Source organism: Strigops habroptila, chromosome 1 (genome assembly GCF_004027225.2).
Source record: "Strigops habroptila isolate Jane chromosome 1, bStrHab1.2.pri, whole genome shotgun sequence".
Lineage (NCBI taxonomy): Eukaryota > Metazoa > Chordata > Aves > Psittaciformes > Psittacidae > Strigops > Strigops habroptila.
The window spans coordinates 49,847,418-49,864,978 of record NC_044277.2 but is presented as its reverse complement, the minus strand read 5'-3'; the positions used below and the strand labels follow the sequence as shown (position 1 = coordinate 49,864,978).

Here is a 17,561-nt window from a genome sequence, read left to right as displayed (position 1 = left end):
GATTTATATGAAAGTGTAAAGTAAGTAAAAAACTGACTTTGACTTGTAAAAAATATTGAGGGAAGAATGAACTCATTCATTGAAAAAACTAAATAGATACATTGTGCAACTTCCAAAATATAAAGTTATGTGTTTACTAAAAGAACACAAAATTGTAAAAATGGTTGAACAATTTAGTGACTGGTAAATACAACCAAAGTTTTACCAGATACATGGCAATACGCACCAGTAATAGCCAGCCAAACTACAAACAACTTCGTTGTTTCTGAACATTTATGATACTTGGGGCCCTCACCTAATTAAAGTTATGACTACCTAACTTTAGTGAAAAATGGCATTTAAGTTAGGACAATGGCATCAATCTGAAAAAATACATCAAGTTTGGAGTAATTCACTCCAACTGATCAGCCCTAGTGAATAGATATTTCCATTCAGTCTCTCTGATAAAGTTTTATTTGCAACATTCTTCAGAATGCTACAGTGCAAATTACGCTGGCTATCCCTTGCGTATTAGTATCATACAGCAACACTGAAGCATTTGGCATTTTCCCTCAAGTTGTTTTTGAAGTATAAAAACAGTTCTCAGTTTCTTTGCCATCTTCTTCACTGCTAACAACAAGAGTTGAGCACCAGTTATGTCATCCATCCTTACTATTCCATACCAAAGAACAATGACCCTTCATCAATACCTGAAACTGGTTAGGCATGCCCTTAAGAGGTGTTCTAAAAAAGGAGCATCAGCTGCAGTGCACTTAAACATGCTCAAAAATTGCTATTTGATCTAACAGTCAATTCTAGTACATAATAAACAAAAGTAGACAGTTTAATATAGCTGTTTTGCAAATGTGAATTACAGATGTGTTGCAGAATTTCACAGTTACTCTACTAGGGTCTCAAAGAGTGAGATTTAGTAGCACATAAGGAAAAAATATACCAGTAATATCATTAGAGAAGTAGATCTAAAGGTTATTCTGTTCATAGTCTTGATCACTGTAGTCTCTTTGGAACTGAAGAGTTATGACAAGTAGTACCAGAACTTCTGGAATATTTTAAAGGTTTTTGTGGTAGCAATATGAACACATGCAGTACACCCTGAGCGGGAATCGTCCTTTTCCCTATGTCAACTATTACAGAATACAGATAAGACCAAGAATTGACTCAAATATGAAAAGTTTCTCACAAACACCTGAAGCTTGTTCACTCTCTTTTAGAGAGAATGATTTAAAGCACTCTAGCAAAGCTGCTTTAGCAGTAATATGACAGAGGAAAATGTAGGAAAGTTTACTTTTCCCTTAGTAGTAGTAAAGTTTGCATTACTACTAAAAACATCTACAGACTTCAAAAGACAACATTGACATGCTATATTTAAATCACTTCTCTGTCTCATGAATAAATATGCTTCAGGCTTTTGGGCAACAGTTTGCAGGGAGAGAAAACAGAAAATCTCTGCTGATGATACTGCCAGATGGACCCAAACAAAAGTTCCAAATACTTTACAGCAAATTGTCAAGAAACTTTGATATCTAGGCCCACAGACATTGACAGATGTAATCAAAATCTTTTCTTCTCCTGTGGATATATTCTCCTCCTGTTTCAATACTTCTGGAACACAAATCTATCAAAGAAGCTGCTACATTTTACATTCAAACCACATTGTAAAATGCGGTATTTTCATTTGTGGAAGGCTGATTTGACCTGAATACAAAATCTCTGGGTAACACAACACAGAAATATAAACATAATTTACACAGGATTATTTTGGCAAGTACTTACGCAAAGGATTCTGCCCTTCACTGGCATAATACTCGTACATGCCACTTTTGACAAGGGTATCGTAGTGGGGCAGGAAGTCAATTCGCTCCTTGGTTGCTGAAAGCAGCATTTGATCAACTGACTGTAGCAGATATAAAGTAATTCCATCTTGAACAAGTTCGCCTGGAGAGAAGACGAAATACAAAGTATATTGAAGAACACTGCACCAGGCAACTTCTGCTCTCAAAACCAGTACAGGTTTAGCCTCAGGTGATCTCTGTATTTTCTTAGGCATTGACTGCTCAGCATCCTGGCAGCAACATTTAATTTAAAATCCTTTTGCTTTTCCAAGCTTAATAATGCAAGTTTTTCTCAGACAATAGCTATTTACATGCCACTTTTTCCTCTTGTTTACACAACTTGTGATAGAAGATTAAAGATCACCTTGTATAACTGTCATCATAATAGAATCATAGAATGGTTTGGGTTGGAAAGGACCTTAAGATCGTCTAGTTCCAACCCCCCTGCCACGGGCAGGGACACCTCGCACTAAACCATGTCGCCCAAGGCTCTGTCCAACCTGGCCTTGAACACTGCCAGGGACGGAGCATTCACAACTTCCTTGGACAACCCATTCCAGTGCCTCACCACCCTCACTGTAAAGAACTTCTTCCTTATATCTAATCTACACTTCCCCTGTTTAAGTTTGAAGCCATTACCCCTTGTTCTACCACTACAGTCCCTAATGAAGAGCAGTTGTTAAAAATTTGCTCGTGAAACTCAATTTTGTAACAATTCTTGGCAAACTACCATAGGATTTGTGCTTCTAGTTAATTACTGCATGTCACAGAGTATAAACAATCATCACGCAGTCTTTGCAATGAATAGGAGAAATCTCTGTGTTTATTTTCCTATCTAAGATACTTACTGAAGTTGTCTTCTGTAATTTCCTTCCTGTTTGTTGTGGTGATAACAAAGTTTTCATCATCAGCTATGCCAAATGCCTACAAAATTGACAGGTTATTCAGTTATGATAACTAAGGACTCCATAAATTATTCAGATAAATAAATAAATAGAACTCACAAACAAAACAAACTAGCGGTCTCAAACTATTGAGAAGTGACCAAATATTTTTCCCATATTAACTCATAACAGTTTAATTCCAGACTTTAACTTTCTCAAGTTAGCCAAAGCTGTCTGTACTTGAGTAGTTTGGATTTTTCCCTACCTAAAATATGTTCTAGCGAGCAAAAGAAATTTTGAGGAGGAACTGTCTTACGGGTAATCACCTGAGATTACCCGTAAGGCTGAGAAACAAGACTGAACAGCTCTATTACAGACTATGCAACTTTAACAGCATCTACATCAGCAATAGTCATGATCTAGAGGGTGTCCCATATTTAACTGCACCTTTTTGAGACATTAAACCAACCAAATATTTCTTAATGTTGGATACACACTAATGTCTTTGCTCTTCAAGTATACCATACAATAACGAAAAAAAGAAAAAGGAAAAGAAATAAAATAATCAACATTTCTTTTAGAAAATTCTTTACCATTAAACCACTGAAGCATATTCTTCTGAACCTAAATGATCTTTGCTGCATTGCTGCCTCCAACTTTTTAATATCTTTCTGTAGCTTTGGACTTTCTATCCTGCTTTCTACACAGATTCATATGCCTCTACATCTGTCCTCATTTTTGAACACTGACATCCAACGCTAATCTCTTTTTCAAAATGATAAACTAAATACCTGTATTTTCTCCTGCCTTTCCAGGTCTTTGAAACTCAAGTAAAAGTTCAATCAGATCCTGTTTGACTCCAACAACCCCCTCAGTCCTGCAGTCATGACTCCAGCAGGTGGTTTCTCCACATTTAGTCAGATTCTTCCCTGAAGCTCTCGCATTCCCATAGCAGCTTGCCCTCATTATTTCCCATACCTCTTTTCTTTCCATCCCTTGTATTCAGACTCACAAAATTATTTTTAAAACACTGCTTAAGGCTTTGTTAGAAGCCTGCTTTCACTCTTTCAGTTACCTTCTCCCTAGTTGCAACTATGCTAAAGATACAATTAGTATCCATCAGCAAAATTGTTAAGTTTCTCACAGCACTTGGTGCAAGCTAAACAAATGAAGATGACATGAAGAGACTGATGGCCAGGCTTAGAGGTGCGGAGTAATTATTATTTTTTAACTCTTCTATGGTCAGATCACTTCAGCTTAGCCTTTCACATTTCACAAATTTCTATATCACAAACCCATGCAGGAAAAGAATAAATGAATACTCAGAGCAATAAAAATAAGCAATAAAAAAACCTGGATACTATAAAACTAACCTCCTACTGTGTCATTCAAGTGTAATGGTTATTATAGAATAACTGGAGAGTTTTACTTTTGAAAGCACAGATAAGCATCTTTTCCCTCCAGGTATAATTACAGCTTCCCTGTTTTCTCTACCTCCCAGAAAATACTGCTCTCAAAACCTTAAGTACAGTGCAGCATTTACTTTAAGGCAGCAAGAAGTTGGTGAGGATGCCTGCACAAGAAGAAGTGCCTGCACAAGACAGCAGCCCGCTAACTGAGCAGGGGCAGCCTCGTCCTTCCAGCCCTCTCCTGGATACCAGGAGTGAGTCTTAACTAAGCCAACTGCAACAGCCTTGCAGACAGACCTACACCTGCCTTCCTCTTGATGAGCTCAGCATTATGGTATCTACTGGCAGCAGGTCCATTCCATGTCATTTTGAGATAAGTTACTGAGTATGTTCATGGACCAAGTTTGGCAGTCTTAACTGCAGATAATCTCTTTTACTTGTCTACGTCTGAATTTAAGAGGCTGCGTCCTTTGTAAACTTTGGCCAACTTAGAAAATGTCTCAATTTGAAAATATCACTTTCATGTCATGTCCCATAACATCCTTGTCTCTAAATTGAAGAGACACATATTTGATGGATGGATCCCCTGCTGGGTAAAGAATTGGCTGGATGGCTGCATGCGCAGTGTTGTAGTCAACGGCCCAATGTCCACATGGAGACCAGCGACAAGTGGCGTCCCTAAGGGGTTGGTGTTGGGACCAATCCTGTTCAACATCTTTGTCGGCACCACGGACAGTGGGACTGAGTGCACCCTCAGCAAGTTTGCCGACGACACCAAGCTGTGTGGTTCGGTTGATACACTGGAGGGAAGGGATGCCATCCAGAGGGACCTGGACACGCTTGTGAGGTGGGCCGATGCCAAACTCATGAAGTTCAACCAAGCCAAGTGCAAGGTCCTACACCTGGGTCGGGGCGATCCCAGGCACAGCTACAGGTTGGGCAGAGAAGAGATTCAGAGCAGCCCTGCGGAGAAGGACTTGGGGGTGTTGGCCAATGAGAAACTGAACATGAGCCAGCAGTGTGCACTCGCAGTCCAGAAAGCCAACCATATCCCAGGCTGCATCAAAAGAAGTGTGACCACCAGGTTGAAGGAGGTGATCCTGCCCCTCTACTCTGCTCTCGTGAAACCCCACTTGGAGTATTGTGTACAGTTCTAGCGTCCTCAACATAAAAAGGACATGGAGCTGTTGGAGCAAGTCCAGAGGAGGGCCACGAGGATGATAAGAGCACTAGAGCACCTCCCATATGAAGACAGGCTGAGAAAATTGGGGCTGTTCAGCCTGGAGAAGAGAAGGCTGCGTGGAGACCTCATAGCAGCCTGCCAGTATCTGAAGGGGGCTTACAAGGATGCTGAGAGGGACTCTTCATCAGGGACTGTAGTGGTAGGACAAGAGGTAATGGGTTTAAACTTACACAAGAGAGATTTAGGTTGGATATAAGAAAGAAATTCTTTACTGCGAGAGTGGCGAGGCACTGGAATGGGTTGCCCAAGGAAGTTGTGAATGCTCCACCCCCGGCAGTGTTCAAGGCCCCATTGGACAGGGCCTTGAGCAACCTGGTCTAGTGGTAGGTGTCCCTGCGCATGGCAGGGGTGTTGGAACTAAATGATCTTAAGGTCCTTTTCAACCCAAACCAGCCTACGATTCTATGATCACTTGTATATTAGACCTATTTGTTTTACTTTCTCCTTCCCCCATCTTATACTCAGCCCCTGTCTCTTCACACTATGTCACGTAGTGGTGAGGCGGCTGCACAGTTGTACCATTATGTGGATGTAGTCTCCTAGAAGATGAGCTGGTCATCCCTCAATAAAAGTGAACCTACTGGGTAATTTACTTGAATAACTGATGATGTTTCATTTCATTCTGATAAACAACGTATGGTCAAATGTTTCATTTCTCACTAAGGCTTTTGCATGTAAGAGGCAACATCGTTTCTTTTGTTGACTTGATATAAAGGCCAAGTTTCAGTGCTGAGCCCTCTTCAGACTAGCCTTTTTTCAAATAAGCACTGAAGATGCTCCAGGAGAGTCATGTGACAACCTAGTAGTACGTTCAGATTATAAATCTGTTGGGTTATTCTTTTGCAAATTGTTCAGGTGCACAATCATGATCTAGCTTTTGATGTCATCAAAATCTTGAAGAGTACAGTAGAATCACTATTCTCAGAAATGCCTCTGCACATTCACAATGAAAGCATGTCTGGAGGTTAAAAACAGCTAAGCAGAAAGGTGTTTTGTTTTTTTTTTTTTTTAAATGAAATACTTTGCGGGGAAAAAAAAAAAACCCCAACAGAGACAAGCTCCAAATTAATCCACAATCTAGGAGGGGGAAAAAAAAAAAAAAGTTATGTTCTCTAAAAAGAGACGTAGATACATGAAAAGACAAGGATTCCTAAATTGTTGGTTACATGTGATCACTACATACAAATGTAAAAGTCAAAACATAACAAAGATGAACAGTTACATGCATACAAAGGAGAAAAAGGGGCCACCTAAAACCTAAAAAGTATAGATTACATAAACGAACCAAATTTTGAATATTCTGGGAAAACAATCATAACTGTTCACTAAGCGCCATTTAAATTGTTTGCTAAACTACACTTTGGGGTGTACTGAGTATACACTGCAGGGTTTTGGTGTCAGAGAGGTTTAGCAGTGACCAGCACAGGAGGAGCCCATGAATTGCCCTGAGCCAGTCATAGCCTGTCCCTGATGGGTTTCAGACTGATAGAAACAACTGACTGCATGCCAAAATTTCAACCAAAATGGCACATGGTGTTTCTGCTCAAGCATACTGAGGACGAAATAGCGGACATAAATGAGAAGCAACAGAAGAACATGGACGGCCCCAAAAGTACTGGGGCCCGAGGCGCATCCATGTCAGGGAATTTCCCCTCTTTGTCCTCCTACTCACACAGGGCTGTGGCCTGTGGACAATCCAGCAGAAACCAGTGAAGAGTATGGAGCAGGAGCAGCAGCAGAGGGAAACCCTGCACATGGCCCCGACCTCTCCCCCCTCCTGTTGCCTCACCAAAGGAATTTAGATGGACTGAGCTTTCTGCACAGTGAGAACAAAGGAAGCTTAAACTAGGAATGGGGTAAGAGGTGTACGACAAAAGATGAGCTTGGAGAAAGGGGAAGAAAAGCATTTCCCTTTGTGTTTATTTAATTGCTTCTCCCCTCCCCCCCATAATCAAAAGGTTGTGTTAATTGGCAGTAAATTAAGAAAAATTCCCTGAGTCAAGCCTGTTTTGCCCACAGCAGGATGTCAGCCATTTTACCTATGAAATGATACTAAAGCCAAAAGAAATGCATTCTTTATAAACTGGAGGCCCAGTCTGGAGCACTGCCTGTTTCCTAATAAATAAAGCTAATAGCTCTTCATTTGTTGGTGGATGTTTATGGCATGAGATTAATATAATGCTAAAAGGTAAGAGTTTGAAACAGCTAAATAAATGCCAGATACCCAAGAAGCTTTCAGGAGAGCAACCTAGAAGTACAATATATGAAAGCGTAAATGAATTGTGATCTCTCTAAGCCTTAAATCTGAATCAAGAAGCAATGTTCAATTTATATACTTGATTCAGTCACAGTTTTCTTTATAAACTAAAAAACAAAAACCAAAAAAAGAACCAATTAAAAAACCCCCCAAACCTCTAAACAAAACACAAGCCAACAAATGACAGACAACTCCTCAGCAGCTAGGACTCCTTCAAACAGGCCTCAGTCTCTTTCCTCTTTCACATATCAGCACACAAGCACCAAAGCAAATTTTGTTGCTATTTGATCCAAACATGCACTGTGAGTCTTACCTTGCTACTAAGCCAGCTAGAACACTTAATGTGAAGTCAACATAGATTTTTCCTCTAAATTTACCATCTGCCTTGGAAAAGGTGTTCAACAACCAAATGTTCAACTCTGCATCTATACCACCACAACTTGCGGTAACATGGGAGGCTTGAAGTGGTAAGTGAAGGAGAAATAACACACTGTAAGTTCAGCATTGTTGGTCTGCTTCCAGTGGTCCTCCAGTCTATTACCATAAAATAATAATTACTGGTGTTGACTTTTCAAACTAAAGCAATGGAATAGTCTCACACATGACAGATGTAAAACAGCGAAACAGAACCTATAATATCATTAGAGAAGACATTTGACCCCTTACAATCCAAAGTTTTCCAACATGAACAGTTGTTTCCTACAATAAGCAACTTTCATACCTTTAAAATGGTCTGTCTCCTACGGTAACTGTTCCCATTGGGCAGATGCATGAGAATGATGTGAAGAACTGGCCTCAGATCTTGGCAATGTAGCCAAGGGATAACAGAGATGTAACAGCCACACAACCACCTTCCACAACGTGGCACCTAGCCCAGAAATAATCTGGCAAACAGAATTGTATTGCCAACGTAAACCTTTTAAAGGGGACCTGAACTGTACCAGTTAAATGTAAAGAAATCTGGCAATGGCATTTTCAATGCTGTCCTTTATAGCTGCTCATTTTCACAAAACTTATTTACATACCTCAGCTACCTGATGTGATAAAAAGCAATACAGCTTTGAGTATTTCACATCCATCCAGTAGCTGCTTTGCAGGATTCTTGTTCAAGAAATACCACATCCAAACTCTGAGAGGTCTGTAGCCTTCTGTAACTTTGCATGTGATTAACTGAATGTCCCATGCTATTTGCCAACTTATCACCCAGAAGATACGCATTTATCAGGTAGCTATTCCACCTTATGCCACATTAAAACGAGTTATCAGGCCAAATTGAGAGAAATCTCTTAGATCTACAAATAGACAAAACTGTAAAACACATTTATGGAAAATTATTTTATTCTCAAATCACAGATTTTCAAACCAAGAACTGTCAGTAGTGCTTACAGATACCAAGGTATTTGTATCATCTCTTTCAATTATTCACACAACTAGATATTATTAAGGTCATACATACAAATTAGCAAATACAAAATCTAAGATATAAACAGATTAAGTGGAGACAAAGACCTTCCCAGAAGTAACTGAAAACAACTGTATGTAACTCATAAGACTGCTGATCAAATAAGCTTTCCCAGTTCACTGTTGGGTCAGCTAGTCTCAACATGACAACAGCCTGCTAAGGATCTGGTACTGAGCCCTCATGGTAGCAGAGCAAGTACGATAAAAATCCTCTTTAATCATAATCTGAATAAGCTTTCCTAATGTCAGAACACAAACATGTATTATCTTTAAACACCAACAAAAAGGGGACCCAAAAGTCTCTAGAAAAGCAGTTGCATTCAAAAAAAGGTAGAAATTATTTCTAAACATTTCTTGGAGCTCAAAGCAGAGTTGTATATTACGAAAGTACAGGAACACCCTGTAGCATGTATCTCCTGGGCAGACGGTCACTAGATGCAACCTACAGACAGAATCAGCAGTGAACTCTAGTGTTCTGAAATATTTTCCAACCATCCTTTACCGATGAAGTCACCTTCATCTAAAGAGCGAATTACAAAAGACAGCATTTGCAGAATTTGAAATGCCTTGTCCTCTGTCCTACTTGGAAGTTTCAATAGTTTCAGAAGTTCAGCTGGTACACTTCTAAATATTTATGAAAAGATTATCAATGAAAGGTGTTAAGAAGTGAACAAACGGTTCAACAGAAACACTAAGAACATTGCTGCCTATCACAAGATCCAGTAATAGAACATTTTATGTGGCATCTTAAAGCTGCATCATCATTTTGATGGAAAAAGAGAGAAAGAGAAGAGAGGAAAATTGCACAACAGAAGCTTTCTACAGGAGCCACATGTATAAATCTATGAAATCTTGTCCAGAACAATGAGTTAACGCAAACAAATTTTCAAGACTTACAAGATTTAACAAGTGGAAAGGATTATGCAAAGACTATTACTAGACTTCCTCAGAGTCTAGTCAAATATAGTAACTTTCACCAGACCTTCACAAGCCTTTGTGTCTAATAGCACAATTGTAAATATTAATGAGTACAGCTATCAATCAAAATTTGGACAACAACTCCACACAGCCTCCATCATGAAAATACTTTGTATGGCATCACTTTTTAAAGTAACAAGAATTCAAAAGCCACTCGTCAAAAGCAAAAACATACTTTGTCATATCTAAGAAGCCACACCTGGATAACTAATGCTAAAGGAATGCAAATACTCTGTATGTGACTTTAACCCCAGCTCTCGAATTTGTGCACAAACTTAAAAACCACACAGCTTTCCGATCAGTCAACGCATAGTAAGGGAGTACCTAAGCGCACAAAGGTATGCAAACTGCATCCTTCTTCCGACTGAAACCACAGAATCATAGAATAGTTACAAAGATGCTATGCACAAGCATTTCAGTGAAGTTTGAAATACAATATGACAGTTTTGGAAAAAACTCGTAACATTGTTGCATTTTATGTATGTCTTATAGCATCTTCCCAACAGTTTCTTTAAAAATGAAGGAAAAACTTGGTTTGTGTGTGCTCATTGTATTTAAAAGACATCTATTTTTAGTTTCTGATTACACAGGATCTTGAAAAATGAGTAAATGAACATAGCTTTTATAATACAAAAATATAATTATTGCAAGATGGATAGATTTCATCATTAAGTACTTTTATTGAGCAAATTTATTAGAACAGTACCTTAATACTTTTTACAAACATTTAGGAGTTACCCTCTGATGATATAAACAGCAGAAGTTGCTAATATTTTTTCACTAATCACAAATAATTTCATTACACATTCTTTACTAGGCTTTGGTAAGCAAATAGTCACAAAAAACCCTCCCAAACCCAAACACTTATTTTTTTCAGTTTCCACCACATCTATGCTGCTGCTTCATACTCCCTCTTAATGAATGCCTTTTTTGTCCCTTAGCTTATTGATACGTATTGCAAAATTTCTGTGCAGTTTTCAGCACAGATACTTTTCTTCTTTAAAAGGAGCAGGACCTCTCTGTAAATTACTGGAAGGATTCCTGCCAGCTTAGCCACAAACTGAAGTGCTCCAGCTTCACTGTGTACCTGGACAACATGAGCAAGAGATCTATGATTAGCTGCCAAAAAAGTTTAGCTCCATTCTGCTCATTGCAGTAAGTATTTTCCAATTATACTCTACACATCAGGACAAGTAGTGGGGCATATACCTAACACAAGACAACAGGAAGGTGTACAAGCGATAGTACTCCGAAGAATCACAGAATTGTTAGGGTTGGAAGGGACCTCTGGAGACCTAGTCCAACCCCCCTGCCAAGGCAAAGGCCACCTAGAGCAGGTTTCACAGGAACGCATCCAGGTGGGTTTTGAATGTCTCCAGAGAGGGAGACTCCACAATGCTCCTGGGCAGCCTGTTCCAGTGCTCTGCCACCCTCAACGTAAAGAAGTTCTTCCTCATGTTGAGGTGAAACTTTGTGTGTTTTAGTTTATGGCCACTGCTCCTCGTCCTGTCGCTGGGCATCACTGGAAAGAGCCTGGCACCATCCTCCTGGCACCAGCCTTTGAGATATTTATATGCATTAATGAGAACCTCTCAGTCATCTCTTCTCTAGACTTAACAGGCCCAGCTCCCACAATCTCTCCTCATAACGGAAGATGCTCCAGATCCCGATCATCCTTGCGGCCCTCTGCTGGACCCTCTGCAGTAGCTCTTTGTCTTTCTTGTACTGAGGAGCCCAGAACTGGACACAGTACTCCAGATGTGGCCTTACCAGCGTCGAGTAGAGGGGGAGGATCACTTCGCTTGACATGCTGGCCACACTCCTTCCCAGAATACTATTGGCCCTCCTGGCTCATAGTTAACTTGTCACCCACTGGTACTCTCAGATCCTTCTCAGCTGAACGGCTTTCCAGTAGGCCAACCCGCAACCTGTACTGATACTTGGGGTGCTTCCTCCCCAGATGCAGTACCGTACACTTGTCCTTGTTGAATCTCATTAGGTTTCTCTCTTGCCCAACTCTCCAGCCTATCAAGGTCCCACTGAATGGCAGCGTAGACTCCTGGTGTACCAACCACTCCCCCAGCTTCATCAGCAAACTTGCTGAGGGTACACTCTAGCCCTTCATCCAGGTCACTGATAAAGAAGTTGAATAAGACTGGATGCACTATTGATCCCTGGGGAACACCACTGACTAAAGGCCTCCAACTGGATTCTGCTCTGTTGATCATGACCCTCTGAGCTCTGCCATTCAGCCAGTTTTTGATCTACCTCACTGTCCGTTCACCTAACTCACATTTCCTAAGCTTACCTATGAGGATGTTACGAGAGACAGTGCCAAAAGCCTTGCTGAAGTCAAGGTAGATAACATCCACTGCTCTCTCCTCATCAACGCATCCTGCCATGTCATCATATAAGGCTATTAGATTGGTCAAGCAAGATTTACCCTTGGCGAATACATGTTGGCTAATCCTGATGACCTTCTTCTCTTCCACATGCTTGGCGACGACCTCCAGAATGACCTGCTCCATCACCTTTCCATGGATGGAGGTGAGGCTGACTAACTGGTAGTTTCCAAGGTCCTGCTTCTTGCCCTTTTTGAAGAAGGAAGTAACACTGGCCTTCCTCCAATCACTGGGCAGCTCTCCTGCTCCCTGTGATTTTTCAAAGATGATGGAGAGCGGCAGCGCAACAACATCTGCCATCTCCCTCAGCACCCGTGGGTGCATCCCATCAAGGCCAATGGATATATGGGTGTTTAATCTATCTAACCTATCAAGATATGAAATTCTGTATTTAATTTACTTATTCACCTTAAGACTTCATGGTTCTGGGGACTGAAATGACATGAGTGCTCCACACATGCTCAACAGTGCTCCAATAGGATAACCAAGCTAACAGATAATTTCTAATTAAGAGGTTTCTGCTTTAGGATTGATCACTGCAAGGAAAAAGAATGAAGACTGTATCTGCTCCAGCTTCTTTTAAGATTTTTTTTTAATCTTTCCCCTTACACACATTCAGAACTAAAGGCTAATTCGTCAGTATATAAAGCCACATCAAACCACACTGCCAGGCGTTAAGTTGTTGCTAAGGGACAGTAAAAAATTCATCAGGTGACAACAAATATTTGCTTCAAAAAAACCCAAAAGTTTCAAAAATTAACAAAGACTATTTTAATAACAATGGAGGATTTTTTTTTATTTTTTTTTTTTGGATAGACAAGACATGGATCTGCTCCTATATTGACCTCTTCAGTGGCTGAATGTCTTGTCTCAAGAATCAGCTATTTTGCTACACAGGAAGATGCTCACCTTCACTCTGCACTATGAAAAAAACATGTCTCAGAAGTAGCAGCCTAAGACCAGGCCTTCAGGCATTCAAGTATTTTCAACTCTGAATCATGACATACTACAATCAGGTTAAATTTCATTATTTTTCAAGATTTACAATCTCCTTTGACTCCTACATACCCAGTTATATCCAAAGGAATTCCCTTACACTACAGGAAGATGTTCACAGCAGAAATAGTTCCAACAGCTTAATATTTCTGGCACCCTTGTCAGACATTACCACCCCCACAGCCCAGCTGGCAGACTGGGAATTGTATGTGCACCTTTGCTGCTATACTGGAATCACTCAGTTGCACAACAAACTGCCAATGGAAGTCAATTTAAAGCTGAGCCTGTGCTGGGTTGAGCCACCATACAGGATGCCCATGGAAATAACATGGCTAGGTACATGATGTTTACCTGATCACATACTCTAATAGCTTTAATTGGAGAAAAGAGAATATAACATTCCATTTCATCTTAGTCTGAACAAATTCAAAACTTGCTTATCAAACAAATCTTTCTTCCTGAACTTTCATTACTTCCCTGACATGTTTTCAGCACCATGTAGTGAGGAAAGCCTGTCCTTCACTTTACTTCTGAAAGTAGTTGCAATGTTCAAGGTACCAGAAATCTGGCACTTTGAAGTACAATGCCCGTGGAAACACAGACAATGCACAAAGCTCCCAGAGGCACTGAGATGCCAGAAAACTCTTCCAAAAGCCTAAAGAGAATCCATACACTGTTGGTATAGGAGACATGTGACATGTAACTTCCCAGACCTCAGCCTGTGTAGCTTTCACTGGACCAGCATTTACTGGTCACCATCAAACCATCTGTCTCAGCCCACTTTCAGAGTCTGATGTTCCATATGTAAGATAAGGAAATCTCCAAGGTGTGAAGAGTCACCACACTGAAATTAGTTGCGACAGAGGCATCTCTGACTAACTTGCAGACAGTCAATGCATTGGAGAAGGCCTTTCTCTAAGGGAAGGATCATTTTAGGTTCTTGCTGCACAAGTTTTTAAGAGAATTAACTCTATTACCCTTAACACCTCATAAGAGCCACCAAGACTGCTGACAAGGATTATGGTGTTGACATGATAAGAAACCATACTTGATGATTTTACTTTCACAGGCACCAAATCCAAACACAGCAAGTTTTGTTGTGTAGCACCAGACTTTTCATACGCTACGATGCGTATCTGAGCAGTCTGCCTAATGTTGCTGAAGTAGCAACTTTATAATGTCAATACATTTTTGAGATAAGAACCCCCTGAAGCTGTGTGTACCCAAGATAGACCACATCTTGTGGATGGCTTATTTCTGTACTAGACCGCAAATATGCCAAAAGCTCTGTGAACACTGTGAGGATGCATGGAAACAGAAGTCATTGGAGCATGCAGCATATATAAAAAAAAGCCATGAAAATGAAGGCTTCCTTGACTGTAACAAGTTGAAAATTAGTGTTAACCTCAGTCCAACAATTAATTACCAAAGTTACGAAAAAAAATGGGTTAATCATCCACATGTTTGCTCTGAATACTGAAAATATGAAGTAACCTTGTGATTCATCCAGTAGGTACAGTTCAAATGGGATTCATTAAGTCAACTCCTGGAGGAAATCACAGAATACTCATTATTATTATTATAGGAGGTATGAACGCCTATAACAATGCTCCATGAAAGAGGAAGTTGGTTCTTAGAATCATAGAATCCCATGATTCTATGATTACTCCTAGGAGGTATAAACCCCTATAATGATGCTCCATTAAAGAGGAAGTTGGTTCTTAGAAAGCAATGAACCCATCCCACTTTCTAACTTCTCTGAATGTTGCAGTATGTAAAGTGTACTGATTTCTTTATCCCATTCAGTTATTTGTTTCTTTTAGTCTTCTGAACTTTAGGGGTGCTGATCAGATCAAGGGATGTGCTAACATTCCATAGCCAAGTTACTCCTGAGTTGCAGCAGCTGGAGTAGCAGCAGTACAGATTCAGTACGTCTAATAGAATACGAACATGCTGTTTTGAACACTGAAGTGGGAGACCACTGAGGTAGAGAACCGTGCAAGGAGGAGATAGTCATTTGTGACAGCTATTCCTGCTAACCTTGATAACTCAAAGCTTCCAGCTCAGTAGGAAACCACTACATTAAACACTACCCAGACACAGGGCAAACAAAGCAATTTTCCCCAAGAGTTTATATCCTGGAGAACAAAGTGCAAATAATACTGGATAAAAATAGAATATGCTATCAGACTAAATTAGTGCACAATTTACAGCTGATTTTCCTGTGCGCTTCACAACATAAAACACGTTGTCGAGAGCTAACAGGTTTTATGGCATTTATTGCTCCCTCAGAAAAAGAAACCACGACAGAAAGTGGGCGATGCCTTCTGGTATCACTAGCAAACTGAAGTAAACAACTCGTACGCAGGGAGAAATCTCCACCTCCCAGAGGTCTGAAGACAGGACAAGTTCTCGTTTTGCATAACGAAATGAAACCGAAAGGACACGCAAGACAGCCAAGACCCAGCCAGGTAAACCGTCCGACCGGCAGCCACCCCTGGGGGCTTCCGAGGGGCAGCTACACGGCTCAAGCCAGGAAACGACCGGCGCTTCCCGCCCACACCTTGGACAGCACAAGCACCGACAGCCCGGCCCTCCGGCACGCCGCCCCGCACCGCCGCCGCTTCCCCGCGCGGGGGAGCTCCTGGGCCGCCGCTTCCTTCCCGCCCGCCGCCAGGGGCTGCTCCCGCCGCTCCTCTCCGCACCGCACCGCCGGCCACCCTGCAGCCGCCCGGGACGGTGTCCGGTGCCGCCAGGAGCGCGGGCGAGGTCCTCCCTCGACGCCCGCCCGCCTGTCCCGGCAGGAAAGTTTGAGGGGAGGAAGCGGCGCGGCGGACCGCTCGCCCCCGGCCCGGTGGCGGAGGCGCGCTCCGCCCCCCGCAGCCCCCGGCCGCCCAATGGCCCCGGGCCCGGTGCGCGCCGCCGAGACAGGCCCCCCTCGCGCCTCCCCGCGGCACGTGGGGCTGCGGCACGTGCCGGCCGCCCTCGCTCCCCGCGTCCCGCGCCGCTCGGCCGCGCCTGACCCCGCCGCTGGGGCGGCGTTAACGGGGCGGCCGTGCCCGCCGCCGCTCTGCCGCCCTCCCTGCCCGCCCCCCGCACCTGGCAGACGGCGCTGCGAAAGCCACGGTAGTTGTCCTTGCCGTAGTTGAGCACTTTCTCGTCCGGGTCCGCCTGCTCCCGGCGCCGGTCGAAGAGAAACACAGTGCGGTCCCCGTTGCCGCGAGGCGTCAGCAGCACCGGCCTGCGAGTTCCGCGGCTGCCTCCCGCCGCCGCTGCCATGTTGGGGAAGGCGAGGAGACGGAAACCGTCCCGCAGCGATGGCGGCAGCGGCGGCAACAGCGGTACCTAGCGCCCGGCCCGCGAGCTCCCCCTCCTGGCGCCGACCGTCCCATGCACGGAAGCCCCGGCCAGGGAACGAGAAGAAGCCAGGCGGGAGGTTGGGGCAGAGGCGCGGAAGGGGAGGAGCTGGGATAAAGCCAGCCGGGCGGGGAGCGGCGCGGAAGCGGAAGCAGGGCTCAGCGCCGCGACTCCGGAACGGGTTCGCGCTCTCCGCCACCCGCCGCAGTGGGGCAGCAGCGGGCGGCGAGCGGGCGGCCTGGCGGTGGAGCCGTGTGCTGCACCCGGCCGCCGCGCCCCCGCTCAGCGCGCCCGAGGCCGCCGCCTGCTGCCTCTTCCGCGTGCAACCGCAGCCGGCGAGGGCCCCCTGGCGGACACGTCGCGCGTCAGCCGGGCCCGGGCAGTGTGAAGGCGCTGTGCCGCCAGTGGTGGCGGTGGAACGCAGGGGCGTGTCCTGCGGTGGAAGCGGGCTTCCGGCTGAGGCGTGAGGTGGTAGCTCGTCCGCCTAAAAAGAAAGGAGGCAATCGTCGTCCATAAGCTGGTGTTTATGCTGTTTCTAGTGCTTGAGATGCATTCCTCTTCTGACGGAAAGAGTGAGTGTGTTGTCTTCAGTCTTAAAAATCAAATTTAAATTAAAAATTCAAACTTTAATATAAAGTTCTTGGGTTTGTATGTCATAAAGTCACAGAATGGTTTGGGTTGGAAGGGACCTAGTTCCAACCCCCTGCCATGGGCAGGGACACCTTCACTAGACGAGGTTGCT

The 17,561-nt window shown here is 43.1% G+C and overlaps 1 protein-coding gene across 3 annotated transcripts in view; it reads right to left on the bottom strand.

Annotated features, from left to right (window-relative positions):
- SMCHD1 (structural maintenance of chromosomes flexible hinge domain containing 1) overlaps window positions 1-16,900 on the bottom strand; it is a 72,589-nt gene extending 55,689 nt beyond the window's left edge. For all 3 annotated transcript variants that reach the window (XR_003990797.1, XM_030481276.1, XM_030481284.1), the window contains exons 1-3: window positions 16,562-16,900; window positions 2,681-2,756; window positions 1,774-1,935 (exon numbers count right to left, since the gene is read on the bottom strand). Coding sequence is in view for 2 of the 3 variants with exons in the window: in XM_030481276.1 (XP_030337136.1) it covers window positions 1,774-1,935; window positions 2,681-2,756; window positions 16,562-16,741 (418 nt within the window). In the remaining variant the exon portion in view is untranslated. The remainder of the gene's footprint in view (window positions 1-1,773; window positions 1,936-2,680; window positions 2,757-16,561) is intronic.
- Window positions 16,901-17,561: the final 661 nt, after the last annotated feature.